At 44.2% G+C, this 15,000-nt stretch overlaps 1 protein-coding gene across 2 annotated transcripts in view; it reads left to right on the top strand.

Annotated features, from left to right (window-relative positions):
- Window positions 1–15,000, top strand: part of VCAN (versican) — a 249,752-nt gene that overhangs the window by 159,198 nt on the left and 75,554 nt on the right. For both annotated transcript variants that reach the window (XM_033923290.1, XM_033923357.1), the window contains exons 11-12: window positions 4,300–4,458; window positions 8,028–8,110. In XM_033923290.1, coding sequence (XP_033779181.1) covers window positions 4,300–4,458; window positions 8,028–8,110 — 242 coding nt within the window. The remainder of the gene's footprint in view (window positions 1–4,299; window positions 4,459–8,027; window positions 8,111–15,000) is intronic.

Genomic DNA, 15,000 nt, shown 5'->3' with positions numbered 1-15,000 from the left:
TTCTTCTAGTTATGAAATGGATCATTATTCAATATAAAAATTATTGATCCAAATCAGGTAGTTATTACTGAAAAAATTATCCTTATGAAAAACTATATACTTATCACAACTGACAATTCTAATAAGCACCCAAAGGAGAGAAGCATCAGAATATTACTACCTATGCTTTCATCATGATGGTAAATGACCATACCAGTTTTCAGCCAATCAAATAAAAAAAAGTAAATTAACAATTAAAAGTTTGACACAGAACTCTTAGGACGCCTAGCAATGTCTAAGTCGAGGCACCCTAATGATGCCTACCTGAAAAGTAGACGTGATTAGCGGAAAGAGAATAGGCGTGGTTGTCCGAGTAAGGAACCAGTAAATTAGGCCATGTAAAGCCTGGCCTAAAGTACCAGTGCCTGCTTCTAGGATGCCTAGCGACGCCTAAGTATGCCTGGTACTGCTAGATGAGATTCTATAGGTGGCACCTAGCGGTTGATTGACAACTGCACTGAGCTAGACACCTTTTATAGAATCTGGCATTTAATAAAAAGTCCCTATAGTTAGTAAATAGATCCACTGGCATTAATGGGGCTTGTGATTTATAATATGCGTTAAATTGCATTATGAGGGGGTGCTGAAAAGTTCTCGGCCCAACCCAGAAGAGAATGATGTGGATATGGTTCAATCAGTGATCTGAAACAATGTCAGAACATAGAATTGCGTTTCTGCAAATTGGCTCTTAACAAAACAAGATAACACTCTTTTTAGCTACGGTGGCAAAATAACACTCAGAATTTATTAATTTATTTAAAACTTTTCTAAACCATTTAAAAAGAAAAAAAAACATTAAAAAACCTAAAGACTAATCAATTTGCATCAATAAAAACATACCCCCCTTTTTTTTAATAAACCGCAATAGCGGCTATTAGCGCAGTGAGCCACACTGAATGTTCTGCACTGCTCCCGAGGCTCATAGAGTTCCTATGAGTGTTGGGAGCAGCGTGGAGCATTCAGAGCAGGTCCCTGCACTAATAAGCTCTATCACGGTTTAGTAAAAGGGGGGGATAGATAATTGGTTGGTTGGGCTGAGAACTTTGCAGCACCCACTTGTAATGTGTATTAACATATGTTATTTGGTTAATGCCTGCTAGTATATGAAGCCCTTAGTCAAGTATAATGCTTTCCTAGGAAGGGATATTTTAGAACAAACTTTTTAGGGCTCCTTTTACTAAGGTATGCTAGCGTTTTTAGTGCACGCAGGATTTTAGTGCGCGCTAAACCCACGCTACGCTTCTAGAACTAACGCCAGCTCAATGCTGGCGTTAAGGTCTAGTCCGCACAGCAATTCAGTGTGCGCTATTCTGCGCATTAAAGCCCTAATGCACCTTTGTAAAAGGAGCCCTTAATCTACCTTGAGGGTGAACTTCCGCTTTTCATCTGAGAACTGGATAATGATTAGTTGTTAGAGAAGCAGGTTCTGAAAAAGAAATAGCAGGATACAAATCATTTTATTTAGTTTCTCATGTCATTTAAAGGATTTTTCATTTTGTTCATTTTTTTTTTTTTTTTTAAATTCTGTTCAGAGCAGTGCCCCCTATGATGCTGCACTGCTCTGTTGGCATGTCTTTGTGGCCAGTCCATTAAAAAATGGACTCCTACATGCAAATGGTTTGGTTTGGACATTTTTAATTTGGACATTTTTTCGATAATGGCAAAAAAATTAGATATCTAAATGGACAAAACATCTAGCTGGGCCATTTTTTGAACAAAAAGATAGATGTCTTGTAGGTTCGAAAATAGACATTTCGCCAACCGATTTTTGGATGTTTTTCTCAAAACATCCAAAGTCGGACTTATACATCCTATTTTTTAAATTCTTTATTCATTTTTATAACTTACATCAAGTGTAATAAAAAGTAACATCATTTAAACTTAAAAACATCACTTGAAAATCTAATTATTCATATTCAATATAATTTATCCCATTCCCTCCCTACCCTTCAATATATCATCTTAAATAATAAAATGCTAGCCCGCGCATGCGCAGTAGCAAAACGTGTTCCCTGATCTCTTTTCTGTCGGGATGTGGCCGCACGAGTGCGCATGCGCGCGTATTACCTCACAAAGGCGGCAAGCTCTGACACCAACGGCAGCGCCACTGAAATCGGGAAAGCACAGCCGGTGACTCCCCCCTCCCACCCTCACTCACTGCCAAAACCACCACCTCCTCCTTCTCGCCGGCTCACCCGCTTTTAAATGCTGTCTTCACCTGGCTTTGCTGTCTTCTGTCCACTGCGTGCCGCCCTCTCTGACTACTTCCTGTTTCCGCTAGGGTTTGCCGCAGTGGATAGAAGACGCCGAAGCCAGCAACTGTAACCGCCGATCTCTGTTCCTCCGTGGGGGGGGGGGGTCTGGGAGGAGAGGGATCGCGACCACTCAGCGCCCCCACCAAGGAGCCCAGCAACTTTCCGCTGCCCGGGACCCGACTCATTTGCCGCCCCTCCCCTCTTCCCTTACCGCGGGCCCGACTGGCGATTTAAGCAGTGTGTCAGCAGTCTTCACACGCTGCTTTGGGCCCTTCTACTGCCCTGATTTGCTCCGGACGTGCCAGAGTAAATCAGGGCAGTAGAAGGACCCGAAGCAGCATGTGAAGACTGCTGACACGCTGCTTAAATCGCCATGTGTAGTCGGGCCTGCGGGAAGGGGAAGGGGGTAGAGGAAACGCTAATGCAGGCACAGGAAACTGGTGTGGGGGAGGGAAATGGAAGGGGGAGGGAATGCTGCTTTGGACAGACAGACAGAGGGAGGAAGGGAGACAGAAAGAAAAGAAGAAAGACGCGGGCAGGTGCACAGGGAACTGGTGTGGGGGGAGAAAAATGGAGGGGGAGGGAATGCTGCTTTGGACAGACAGACAGAGAGAGGAAGGGAGAAAGAAAAGAAGACACAGGGGCAGGTGCACAGGGAACTGGTGTGGGGGAAGGGAAATGGAGGGGGAGGGAATGCTGCTTCGGACAGACAGACAGAGGGAGGAAGGGAGAAAGAAAAGAAGACAGGGGCAGGTGCACAGGGAACTGGTGTGGAGGGAGGGAAATGGAGGAGGAGGGAATGTGAAGGAAAGGTGCCGATTGGCAGGGGGGAGGTAAAACAAAGGGAGAAGGCCTGCTGCTGCATAAGGAGAGCAGTGAAGGGGTGGTGGTGGACACAGGGGAGGTAAAAGGAAGGAAGAATGGACAGGGGGAGCAGGCAAGGGGTGGTGATGGACAGCCAAGGAAAAAGAAAGACAGAAAGAAAGAAAGCGGCTAAGGAGAGAGAGAGAAAGAAATAAAGAGAGAGACACACACATATATTCTAGAACCCGTTAATGTAACGGGCTATAAGACTAGTAATATATAAATCATATAATAATGATTATCCTTTCCTTTCATAACAAACAATGAAACTTCAAAGATTACCCATGCCCCTTCATGCCACTTATGTGATCCCTTATAGAATAATGCTTGGGGGCCTTGTGATAGTGTTTATGCACACAAGGTGCATGTAACAGCAGACATGGAGTTACAGGATTGCCTTTTACATGACTTTGGGCAAGTCATGCCCTCCAGTGCCCCAGGAAGGGCTAGATTGGGATCCAGTTTGGGCAGGGAAATAACTCATGCTTCCGAATGCAACTCACCTTCAACTCAGATTAGAAAAGGTGAGTAAAAAATCTAAAATTCAGAAGTCCAAATGCTGGTGGTTTTCCCCCGTGATCGTTTTCAATCATTTATTCATCCATAACATGATCATGCAGTTCTTGGAAAAGTCAGGGCGATAGCGTTTTTAGTGCATGCAGCAGATTAGTGCACGCTAACCCCGCACTACGTGGCTAGAACTAACGCCAGCTCAATGCTGGCATTAGCATCTAGCATGTGCGGCATTGTAGCGCACGCTATTCTGTGCGTTAATGCCCTAGCGCAGCTTAGTAAAAGGATCCCTTAGTCCCTCCAAAATGGTAAAGGGCCTCTTCTGTACTTTGACTAAGCAACTTGTTGCCTGCATTTATTTCTTGGTAAGTAATGCTATATTAATACACTAATGAAATTTTATACACCTAATAAAACACAATGATAGATTTTATGGCTGTCGACTGCGCAGTAACTAGAGTTGCCTGCATGTTCATTTATTTGTTTGGCATTTATATGGCACTCCACTGTTATGGAAACAGATAGTCTAATGTTGAGATATCTAAAGTAAACTGGCTTAATTATCCTTCTTGTGCTGCTTGGAAAATTATTCATCTGTTTAAAACTGCTGTTTCCCCCCCCCCCCCAGACAAAGATACATGTGATTACGGCTGGCACAAATTTCAAGGGCAGTGCTACAAATATTTTGCCCACCGGCGAACGTGGGATGCGGCGGAGAGAGAATGTCGTTTACAGGGCGCTCACCTGACCAGCATCCTGTCTCATGAAGAACAACTTTTTATAAACCGTAAGTGATATCTCAATTCCTTTTGAAATACTTGCCTTTATCTTTTATCCTGCTCGTCTTATACATTGCCCTTTCTAAAATGAGTTAAAGCTTCACGGATTACACTTTACAGTAGCTCTTTGGAGGCAATTCAGTACACACCTCGATGCCATGCAGTGCGAGATTATTCTTCAATGGCATCTGTGTGCCCAGATTCTGTGATAGAATTACTAGTGCATCAGTTAAAATGTCATGCCCACAATTACACCAGTCATAGATCTGGCATGACTGGAAATGCCTAAATGCAGTGATGGTTATGTAAGTTATAGCATTCTGTAAGTTACACTTGTAAGTGGCAAGCCTGCCCATATGCTGCCCATGTGAACGCCTTCTTGCATTTATACACTATGGGCCAATTCTGTATATGGCACAAAAAAAATTCAGCTGAAAAAAACAACAAAGCAGAAGATAAAATGCTCAAACCAGTCTTCAAAAAAAGTTCTTTAAATGCCCAATAGGTTTTGGCGCCTTAGCGTCTGCGTCAGAGGCATCAATCACAAATTACTATATAATTTGAGTTTGATAGGATGTAGATAATATCTCAACATAATATATAGAAAAAGAGACCTCAGAAAATTGACCCCACAATATATAGCACATTAAATTGTGCAAACAGGGGCACTAATACAGTCTTTGGTCTCAGAAAACTCCACCAACCATCCAATATTAAAAAACTTCATTCAAGATTGCAACACCTGACTGCTGTAGACCTGTCGGTAACTTTGTTACCAACAGGTCTGCCTGTTTGGGTTTTTTTTTTTTCATTGTTTTAATGGCACAGATATTTTGCGTGTATTACATATGCAAAATATCTTCCCAATTAAAAAAAAAAAAAAAAAAAAAGCCTCCCGACAGCCCTCCCCCCGACAAAATGCTCCCTCCCTCCTCGAACCCCCAAAATGCCACCAGACACTCCCCTGATGCTCTCCCCCCACCTGCAAATATGGTGGGAGGGATGCCCACTCCCTCCTGCCACCGCAGTGCTCCCACCCTGCCCCAGTGTCCATACATCTTCTGTTGGGAGCAGGAGGGGGAGGAGGTCCAATTCAGCATTAGCCCCAGCAACATTTGCTCTCTCCCATGCTCACTCCAAACCACGCCTATGTCTGTAGTACCCTAGAGAGGAAAGTATTCATGAAGGGCTGGATTCTACAAACAGCACTGATATTGGCGGTCACTTAAAAAAAGGCTGCCGATTGCATGTCAGTCACACAATGGCACTGCTTGTAGAATTGCAGCTACCTCAAATTTAGGCATCAGAAATGTAGGCCAGGATTTTGAAGGCCTATATTTCCGGTGCCTATGTTTGATGTGAATTGTGTCTATGAAGACGTCTAAGAATGTTTAAGGTCGTTTCTGGCATTAACCACACCTACTTTGACCTTAGACATACTAAAACCCTCTTACAAAGGTGCTTTAGCCGTTTTAGCATGCGCTAAATGCTAATGCGTCCATAGACTAATAATGGGCGCGTTAGTGTTTAGCGCTCACGTATATTTGGCATGCGCTAAAATGCATAGCGCACCTTAGTAAAAGAGGAGGTAAGGCACCTCCGTAGAAGCAATGAAGGCATCGTGTTTGTAGGCGCCTCTAGGTACCTACATTTTGTAAATAATTTTTTAACAGCTTTGCCAATTACGTTAGGCACCGGTTGGGCGCCTACTGGCACATAACATAAGGCGCCGTTTCTAGAATATGCCTCAAAAAGCCTGAGCTGAGAGATCAAAAATTATATCATCATTAACGATGCGCAGGAGTGGTGCTTAAAAAGAAGCCCAGCAGCAGAGAAGGAAGATGATGCTGGACAGACTTCTTTGGGCGGTGTCCTATATATGGCAAGATGGATCAGGATGGGTGGAGGGGCTGAAGTTAGCTGTTATGGTAACTCCAGCCATGGGGCAGTATAGCCAATGTCAGACAGACTTCTACGGTCTTTGCAGCCAAAAAGGATCAAAAGCAATTATAAACATTTTATACCATGCTCAATTCATCTGAGTATATGACTTACCTATCTCATAGAAACATAGAAACATAGAAAGTGATGGCAGAAAAAGGCCAAGGCCCATCGAGTCTGCCCACTCCATTGACCCATCCCCCTAGTTAATCGCTCTCTGATGACCTTTTCCCTCGTAGAGATCCGACATGAGCATCCCATCTGTTCTTAAAATCTGGCACGCTGCTGGTCTCGACCACCTGTACTGGGGGCTTATTCCAGCTGTCCACCACTCTTTCAGTGAAGAAGTACTTCCTGGTGTCGCCATGAAACTTCCCGCCCTTTATTTTCAGTGGGTGTCCTCTTGTGGCCGAGGGTCCTCTAAGAAGGAAAATATCATCTTATACCTTGATGCAACCAGTGACATACTTAAACGTCTCAATCATGTCCCCTCTCTCCCTACGTTCTTCGAGAGAGTATAGCCGCAATTCGTTCAGCCTTTCTTCGTATGATAGATCTTTGAGCCCCGAGACCATCCTGGTGGCCATTCGCTGTACTGACTCGATTCTCAGCACATCTTTGCGGTAATGTGGCCTCCAGAATTGTATGCAGTACTCCAAATGAGGCCTCACCATGGTACTGTACAAAGGCATTAGGACGTCGGGCTTCCGACTAACAAAGCTTCTCCGGATACAAGTGGAGGGGTTGGGTGGCATCTTATACTAAAACATAGCAAGTAAAATGAGTAATTACTGGAGGGGGGGATGCCTTGAGAATGAATATGACTGTTGGGCAGTCTGGATGGACCACACAGGTTTTTATCTGCTGTCATTTACTATGTTACTGTGTAATCAATTAATTACAAGACCTTATATACCACAATACCTGGGAAACAGTCAATGGGATTTACAATAAAATGCATAATATGCAATTATATAATAATGACTGTGCTCCCTCCCCCCAAAATGAGCAATTTAAAGAGCCCTTAATTACTTCCCTCAAACTCTAATAAATACTGGAGTACCCCAACCTCCCAATGCAACAAAGAGGCATTTCAGAATACAGATGTGTGCATAACCTCATTGCTGGTGTGTGCACATGCCTTGTGATCTGGTATTTCTATCTGGACTAGGCCATAAGGAGAAAAAGGACATATAAGAGTGAAAATGATAATATAAAAGTAAAAATAATTCATTGTCGCTTTCCGTAAATCTGTAAAATCTCTTGACTGCTAAGGGAAGTATTTTGGCAATAGATAAAAACTACAGAGGCAACGTTTCCAACCTAATTGTAGCTGTGGTAGGTTCAGGATCCAAAATTAACTGGAAAAGTAGGAGAAGGATGACAGGAGAGTTTATGCACTGCAGTATTTAGAACGTGGCGGCTGAGAATTCATTTGTACAGACTTCCGTATATGCCTTTAAAAGAAGCAACAAAAATGAACTGCTAAATATTCCTTTACATTTCAGAACACATATCTTAAGTTAAGACAAGGAAGTATGATTCATTCTTTTAAAAATTCTTGTCTTTTTTTTAAAGAAAATCTTCTCCCTTTTATGGCAAAGTTAAAGAGCTCTTCTGTTTGGTTTTCCATTAGGTTTAGGGCACGATTACCAGTGGATTGGCCTCAATGACAAAATGTTTGAACAGGACTTCCGCTGGACAGATGGCAGCACAGTGGTATGATTGCTTTTTTTTAATAATTATTATTAGTGTCAGAAAATGAGTTATATTTATGGAGGTCATATTTAAAGTGAACGTCTCAAAAGTAGAAAAGGTTTGAAGAGAACTCAGCGTTTGCCAAAATTCCTGCAGAAACCAAATGACTGGAAAAGGTTCAATCTGATACAATTGTTGACTGTTTGCCATAGGAAAGGCACATTCTTGCCCGTGGCATGTATTCAGATTATATTAAGATATTTGCATTCTTAGGTAGAATTGTTATCCAAAGTAAGTTAGTAAACAAACCATTATCTTTATTGCCTAATTACAGCTGGTGGTTGTTTCATGTATCCTAAAGGTATGAAGCCTTGTCAAGATCTGAATAGCAATTTATATGAATCTAAGAGTGACTCCTTAGCCAGACTATGAGGGTTGCTGAAAAGTTCTCAGCCCAACCAAGAAGAGAATGATGTGGAGTCATGAAACTTACACGTTATTCCACACTTTTCTTGGCACTTTTTGTTTCAATGAGGCAAATGCGTCTAGTAAATGGGCACAAGTATAGGGAAACCAAGTCATTGTGACATCACTGGCTCTTAGGCACTGGTGGAATGAGGCATTATGACATCACAATACGAAGGGCCTCTGAAAAGTTTCAGACCAACCAAGAAGAGAAATGATGTGGATCCATGAAACTTACACGTTATTCCACACTTTTCTTGACACTTTTCGTTTCATTTCATATCATTGAAATGGAAAGTGTCAAGAAAAGTGTGGAATAACGTGTAAGTTTCATGGCTCCACATCATTCTCTTCATGGTTGGGCTGAGAACTTTTCAGCAGCTCCTCGTATACCACCTGCTCCATCTTATCTTCAAAATATCAAGACCAGGGCCGCCATCAGGGCAGTACCACCAGTCCTGCATTCAGGGGCCCGGAGCTGACAGGGGGCCCGGGCTCCCCCAGGGTCCTAGGCCACAGTCTAGGGGGGGAGCGGTCCGCCCCAGGTGGACAGGAGAGAGCTGGACGGGGGACCCGCGGAGTTCAAAAGATCTTGAGCCGTGAGGCTCGTCTTCTGTTCCTGCCTGCCCTGCCGCTCACATATAGCCGATCTGAAGTGTTCCCCGATGTCAGCGCTGACGTCGGAGGGAGGGCTTAAGCAAAGCCTCGCGGCTCGAGCTCCGTTTTGCTGAGAAAGTTGCAAAGATGGGCTGGGAGGCAAACGCGAAACACAAAAAGGGGGAGGGAGTGCGTTTTGGACACAAGGCATGAACTTGGGAGAGAGGAAGGGAGGGAAAGAGATGCTGAAGTGGGGGAGGGAATGGGTTTTTGGACACAGAAGGCATGGACTTGGGAGAGAGGAAGGGAGGGAAAGAGATGCTGAGGTGGGGGAGGAAATGGGTTTTTGGACACAGAAAGCATGGACTTGGGAGAGAGGAAGGGAGGGAAAGAGATGCTGAGGTGGGGGAGGAAATGGGTTTTTGGATACAGAAAGCATGGACTTGGGAGAGAGGAAGGGAGGGAAAGAGATGCTGAGGTGGGGGAGGGAATGGGTTTTTGGACACAGAAGGCATGGACTTGGGAAAGAGATGCTGAGGTGGGAGAGGGAATGGGTTTTTGGACACAGAAAGCATGGACTTGGGAGAGAGGAAGGGAGGGAAAGAGATGCTGAGGTAGGGGAGGGAATGGGTTTTTGGACACAGAAGGCATGGACTTGGGAGAGAGGGAGGGAAAGAGATGCTGAGGTGGGGGAGGGAATGGGTTTTTGGACACAGAAGGCATGGACTTGGGAGAGAGGAAGGGAGGGAAAGAGATGGTTGTGTACACGGGGAATAGAAGAAAGGAGAATTTTTGGTCATAGGGAGGGAGTGAGGTACAGATAGTGGTATACCAGGGTGGTGGGGGGGCGGTCCGCCCTGCCCCGCCCCGCCCCGGGTTTACGTCCCAAGGGGGTGCACAGCTGGCCACCCTCCAGTGTTCTCCCTAGGCCGGCAAACTGTGGCTCTTTAGCCACTTGAGTGCCACCTCCGCCATCGGGAACAGGCCGGCGCCAAGTTCTCCCTGCTTTTCCCTGTGGGGCCGGCCAACTCTCGCCACTCGCGTCAATTCTGACGTCGGAGAGGACGTTCTGGGCCAGCCAATCGCTGCCTGGCTGGCCTAGAACGTCCTCTCCGAAGTTAGAATTGACGTCGGGTGGCGAGAGTTGGTCGGCCCCGCGGGGAAGAGAAGCAGGGCGAACTCAGCGCCGGCCTATTCCCAATGGCAGCAGTGGCAGCCTATTCCCCAGTGGCGGTGGCAGCATTTTCCCAATGGTGGTGGCATAGGGGAGGGCAGGGAGAAAGAAAGAAAGGGGGGACAGGAAGCCAGAAAAAAAGAAAGGGGGCAGGCTGAAACAAAGAAAATGGGGCACGGAAAGAGAGAGAGAGAAAGACAGACATACAGAACGAAAGAGGTTGTGGAGAGAGAAAGAAGGGTGCAGGGTGAGAGAGAGAAAAACAGATATACAGAAAGAAAGGGGGTATGGAGAGAGAGAAAAAGAACGAAGGGGCAGGGTGAAACAAAGAAAAAGTTTGGGGAGGGAATGAGGTCTGGAGGAAAGGAAGCATACAGGAGGCTGAAAGAAGGGAAGAAATATTGAATGCACAGTCAGAAGAATAAAGTGCAACCAGAGACTGATGAAATTACCAAAGGTAGGAAAAATGGTTTTATTTTCAATTTAGTAACATAGTAACATAGTAGATGATGGCAGATAAAGACCCGAATGGTCCATCCAGTCTTCCCAACCTGATTCAATTTAAATTTTTTTTTTTTTTTTTCTTCTTAGCTATTTCTGGGCGAGAATCCAAAGCTTTACCCGGTACTATGCTTGGGTTCCAACTGCCGAAATCTCTGTTAAGACTTACTCCAGCCCATCTACACCCTTCCAGCCATTGAAGCCCTCCCCTGCCCATCCTCCACCAAACGGCCATACACAGACACAGACCGTACAAGTCTGCCCAGTAACTGGCCTAGTTCAATATTTAATATTATTTTCTGATTCTAAATCTTCTGTGTTCATCCCACGCTTCTTTGAACTCAGTCACAGTTTTACTCTCCACCACCTCTCTCGGGAGCGCATTCCAGGCATCCACCACCCTCTCCGTAAAGTAGAATTTCCTAACATTGCCCCTGAATCTACCACCCCTCAACCTCAAATTATGTCCTCTGGTTTTACCATTTTCCTTTCTCTGGAAAATATTTTGTTCTACGTTAATACCCTTTAAGTATTTGAACGTCTGAATCATATCTCCCCTGTCTCTCCTTTCCTCTAGGGTATACATATTCAGGGCTTCCAGTCTCTCCTCATACATCTTCTGGCGCAAGCCTCCTATCATTTTCGTCGCCCTCCTCTGGACCGCCTCAAGTCTTATTACGTCTTTTGCCAGATACGGTCTCCAAAACTGAACACAATACTCCAAGTGGGGCCTCACCAATGACCTGTACAGGGGCATCAACACCTTCTTCCTTCTACTGACTACGCCTCTCTTTATACAGCCCAGAATCCTTCTGGCAGCAGCCACTGCCTTGTCACACTGTTTTTTTTGCCTTTAGATCTTCGGACACTATCACCCCAAGGTCCCTCTCCCCGTCCGTGCATATCAGCTTCTCTCCTCCCAGCATATACGATTCCTTCCTATTATTAATCCCCAAATACATTACTCTGCATTTCTTTGCATTGAATTAGTTGCCAGGAATTAGACCATTCCTCTAACTTTTGCAGATCCTTTTTCATATTTTCCACTCCCTCTTCAGTGTCTACTCTGATACAAATCTTGGTATCATCTGCAAAAAGGCACACTTTTCCTTCTAACCCTTCAGCAATGTCACTTACATACATATTGAACAGGATTGGCCCCAGCACCAAACCCTGAGGGACTCCACTAGTCACCTTTCCTTCCTTCGAGCAACTTCCATTAACCACCACCCTCTGGCATCTGTCCGACAGCCAGTTTCTGACCCAGTTCACCATTTTGGGTCCTAACTTCAGCCCTTCAAGTTTGTTCAACAGCCTCCTATGAGGAACTGTATCAAAGGCTTTGCTGAAATCCAAGTAAATTACATCTAGCATATGTCCTCGATCCAGCTCTCTGGTCACCCAATCAAAAAATTCAATCAGGTTCGTTTGGCACGATTTACCTTTTGTAAAGCCATGTTGCTTCGGATCCTGTAACCCATTAGATTCAAGGAAGTACACAATCCTTTCTTTCAGCAACACTTCCATTATTTTTCCAACAACTGAAGTGAGGCTCACCGGCCTGTAGTTTCCTGCTTCATCCCTGTGACCACTTTTATGAATAGGGACCACATCCGCTCTCCTCCAATCCCCAGGAATCACTCCCGTCTCCAGAGATTTGTTGAACAAGTCTTTAATAGGACTCGCCAGAACCTCTCTGAGCTCTCTTAGTATCCTGGGATGGATCCCGTCTGGTCCCATCGCTTTGTCCACCTTCAGTTTTTCAAGTTGCTCATAAACACCCTCCTCCGTGAACGGCGCAGAATCTACTCCATTTTCTCGTGTAACTTTGCCAGACAATCTTGGTCCTTCTCCAGGATTTTCTTCTGTGAACACAGAACAGAAGTATTTGTTTAGCACATTTGCTTTCTCCTCATCACTCTCCACATATTTGTTCCCAGCATCTTTTAGCCTAGCAATTCCATTTTTTATTTTCCTCCTTTCACTAATATATCTGAAAAAATTTTTATCTCCATTTTTTACATTTTTAGCCATTTGTTCTTCCGCCTGTGCCTTCGCCAAACGTATCTCTCTCTTGGCTTCTTTCAGTTTCACCCTGTAGTCCTTTCTGCTCTCCTCGGGTTTTTTTATATTTCATAAACGCCAACTCTTTCGCCTTTATTTTCTCAGCCACTCTTGTTTTTATTGATTTTCTTCACATAAAGGTCCGTAGCCATTTTTATCGCTCCTTTCAGCTTAGACCACTGTCTTTCCACTTCTCTTATGTCCTCCCATCCTAACAGCTCTTTCTTCAGGTACTTTCCCATTGCATTAAAGTCCGTACGTTTGAAATCTAGGACTTTAAGTATCGTGCGGCCGCTCTCCACTTTAGCCGTTATATCAAACCAAACCGTTTGATGATCGCTACTATCCAGGTGAGCACCCACTCGAACATTAGAGATACTCTCTCCATTTGTGAGGACCAGATCCAATATCGCTTTTTCCCTTGTGGGTTCTGTCACCATTTGTCTGAGCAGAGCCTCTTGAAAGGCATCCACAATCTCCCTACTTCTTTCCGATTCCGCAGACGGAACATTCCAGTTCGCTTCCGGCAGGTTGAAATCTCCCAACAGCAGAACCTCCTCTTTCCTTCCAAACTTTTGGATATACACAATCAGATCCTTATCAATTTGCTGCGATTGAGTCGGAGGTCTGTAGACTACACCCACGTAGATAGAAGTTCCATCTTCTCTTTTCAGAGCAATCCATATCACTTCTTCCTCTCCCCAGGTCCCTTGCATTTCGGTCGCTTGGATATTGATCTTTACATAGAGAGCTACTCCTCCACCTTTATGACCATCTCTGTCCTTCCTAAAAAGATTATATCCCGGTATGTTTGCATCCCATCCATGTGATTCACTGAACCATGTCTCTGTGATAGCAACAATATCTAGATCTGCCTCTAATATCAGGGCTTGCAGATCATGAACTTTGTTGCTTAGACTGCGAGCATTTGTGGTCATCGCTTTCCAGCTATTTTTCAGCGATAATCTCCTTTTTCGTATGGATTTTTGTGTCGTTTCACTTTCCGTTGCAATACTAAGAAATGAGTTGCTGATATTGCTTATGTTGCAGCCTTTACTACTATCACATCTTTTCTTTTGCCGGAGGTGGTCTCTATAATTGTCCTTCGTACATACACCACCCCCACCTTCTAGTTTAAATGCCTAGAAAAATATTGTCTAAATTTCTCTGCAAGGTTTCTTTTTCCTGCTGTAGTAATATTTAGCCTATCAGTGCAATATAGCTTCTTGTCCTTCCATGTATTTCCCCATCCTCCTATGTACCTGAAGCCTTCTTGATGACACCAGGCTCTGAGCCATCTATTAAAGTCCTCTGTGTTTTTCACTCTTTGCTCTCCTTTTCCATATGCAGGCAGTATTTCAGAAAAAGCTAAAGTCTTTACAAAAGGTTTCACGCCCTCACCAAGCTCCCGAAAAGCTTTCTGTGCTGCAAGTGATCAAAAATGTGTCTGCTTTGAGAATTTATATATGCTATCTATATTTTGCACTATGGCCCCCTTTTACTAAACCGCAATAGCGTTTTTTAGCGCAGGGAGCCTATGAGCGTTGAGAGCAGCGTGGGGCATTCAGCGCAGCTCCCTGCGCTAAAAACCGCTATCACGTTTTAGTAAAAAGAGAGGAGGAATATTTGTCTATTTTTGTATAGTTGTTACTGAGGTGACATTGCATAAAGTCATCTGCCTTGACCTCTTTGAAAACCCACAAAATATAAATGATAATTAACATTTTCTCTGCGTACAGTGTGCTTTGTGTTTTTAAAATTTTATTGTTGGTAGATCATTTTGACTTGGCCACGAAGGTAAGGGGGTGGGAGGGAGGGGAACTGCTGAAAGACATCTAGTAATCCTTGAAGGCTTGACTGTGCAGGGAATTATTTTTGTAAAATCATGTTTTGATATGTGACTGGCATTATTTAGACTTTAATTTCTATGAATGAATAGAATGAAAATGATATAAATTATTTGCTTGTTTTTATGTGCGTGTGCTGAAGGAAAGTGGAGAGAGAGTGGCTGAGGACGCTGAAGGGAAATGGGGAAGAGAGAATGGGGAGAAGACGCTGATTTATAAATAGACAGTTGTACAGAATATTGTTTCTTTTTTATATTCATCCA

This window comes from Geotrypetes seraphini, chromosome 1, assembly GCF_902459505.1.
Source record: "Geotrypetes seraphini chromosome 1, aGeoSer1.1, whole genome shotgun sequence".
NCBI classification, from domain to species: domain Eukaryota; kingdom Metazoa; phylum Chordata; class Amphibia; order Gymnophiona; family Dermophiidae; genus Geotrypetes; species Geotrypetes seraphini.
This window is presented reverse-complemented; position numbering and strand designations above follow the sequence as displayed.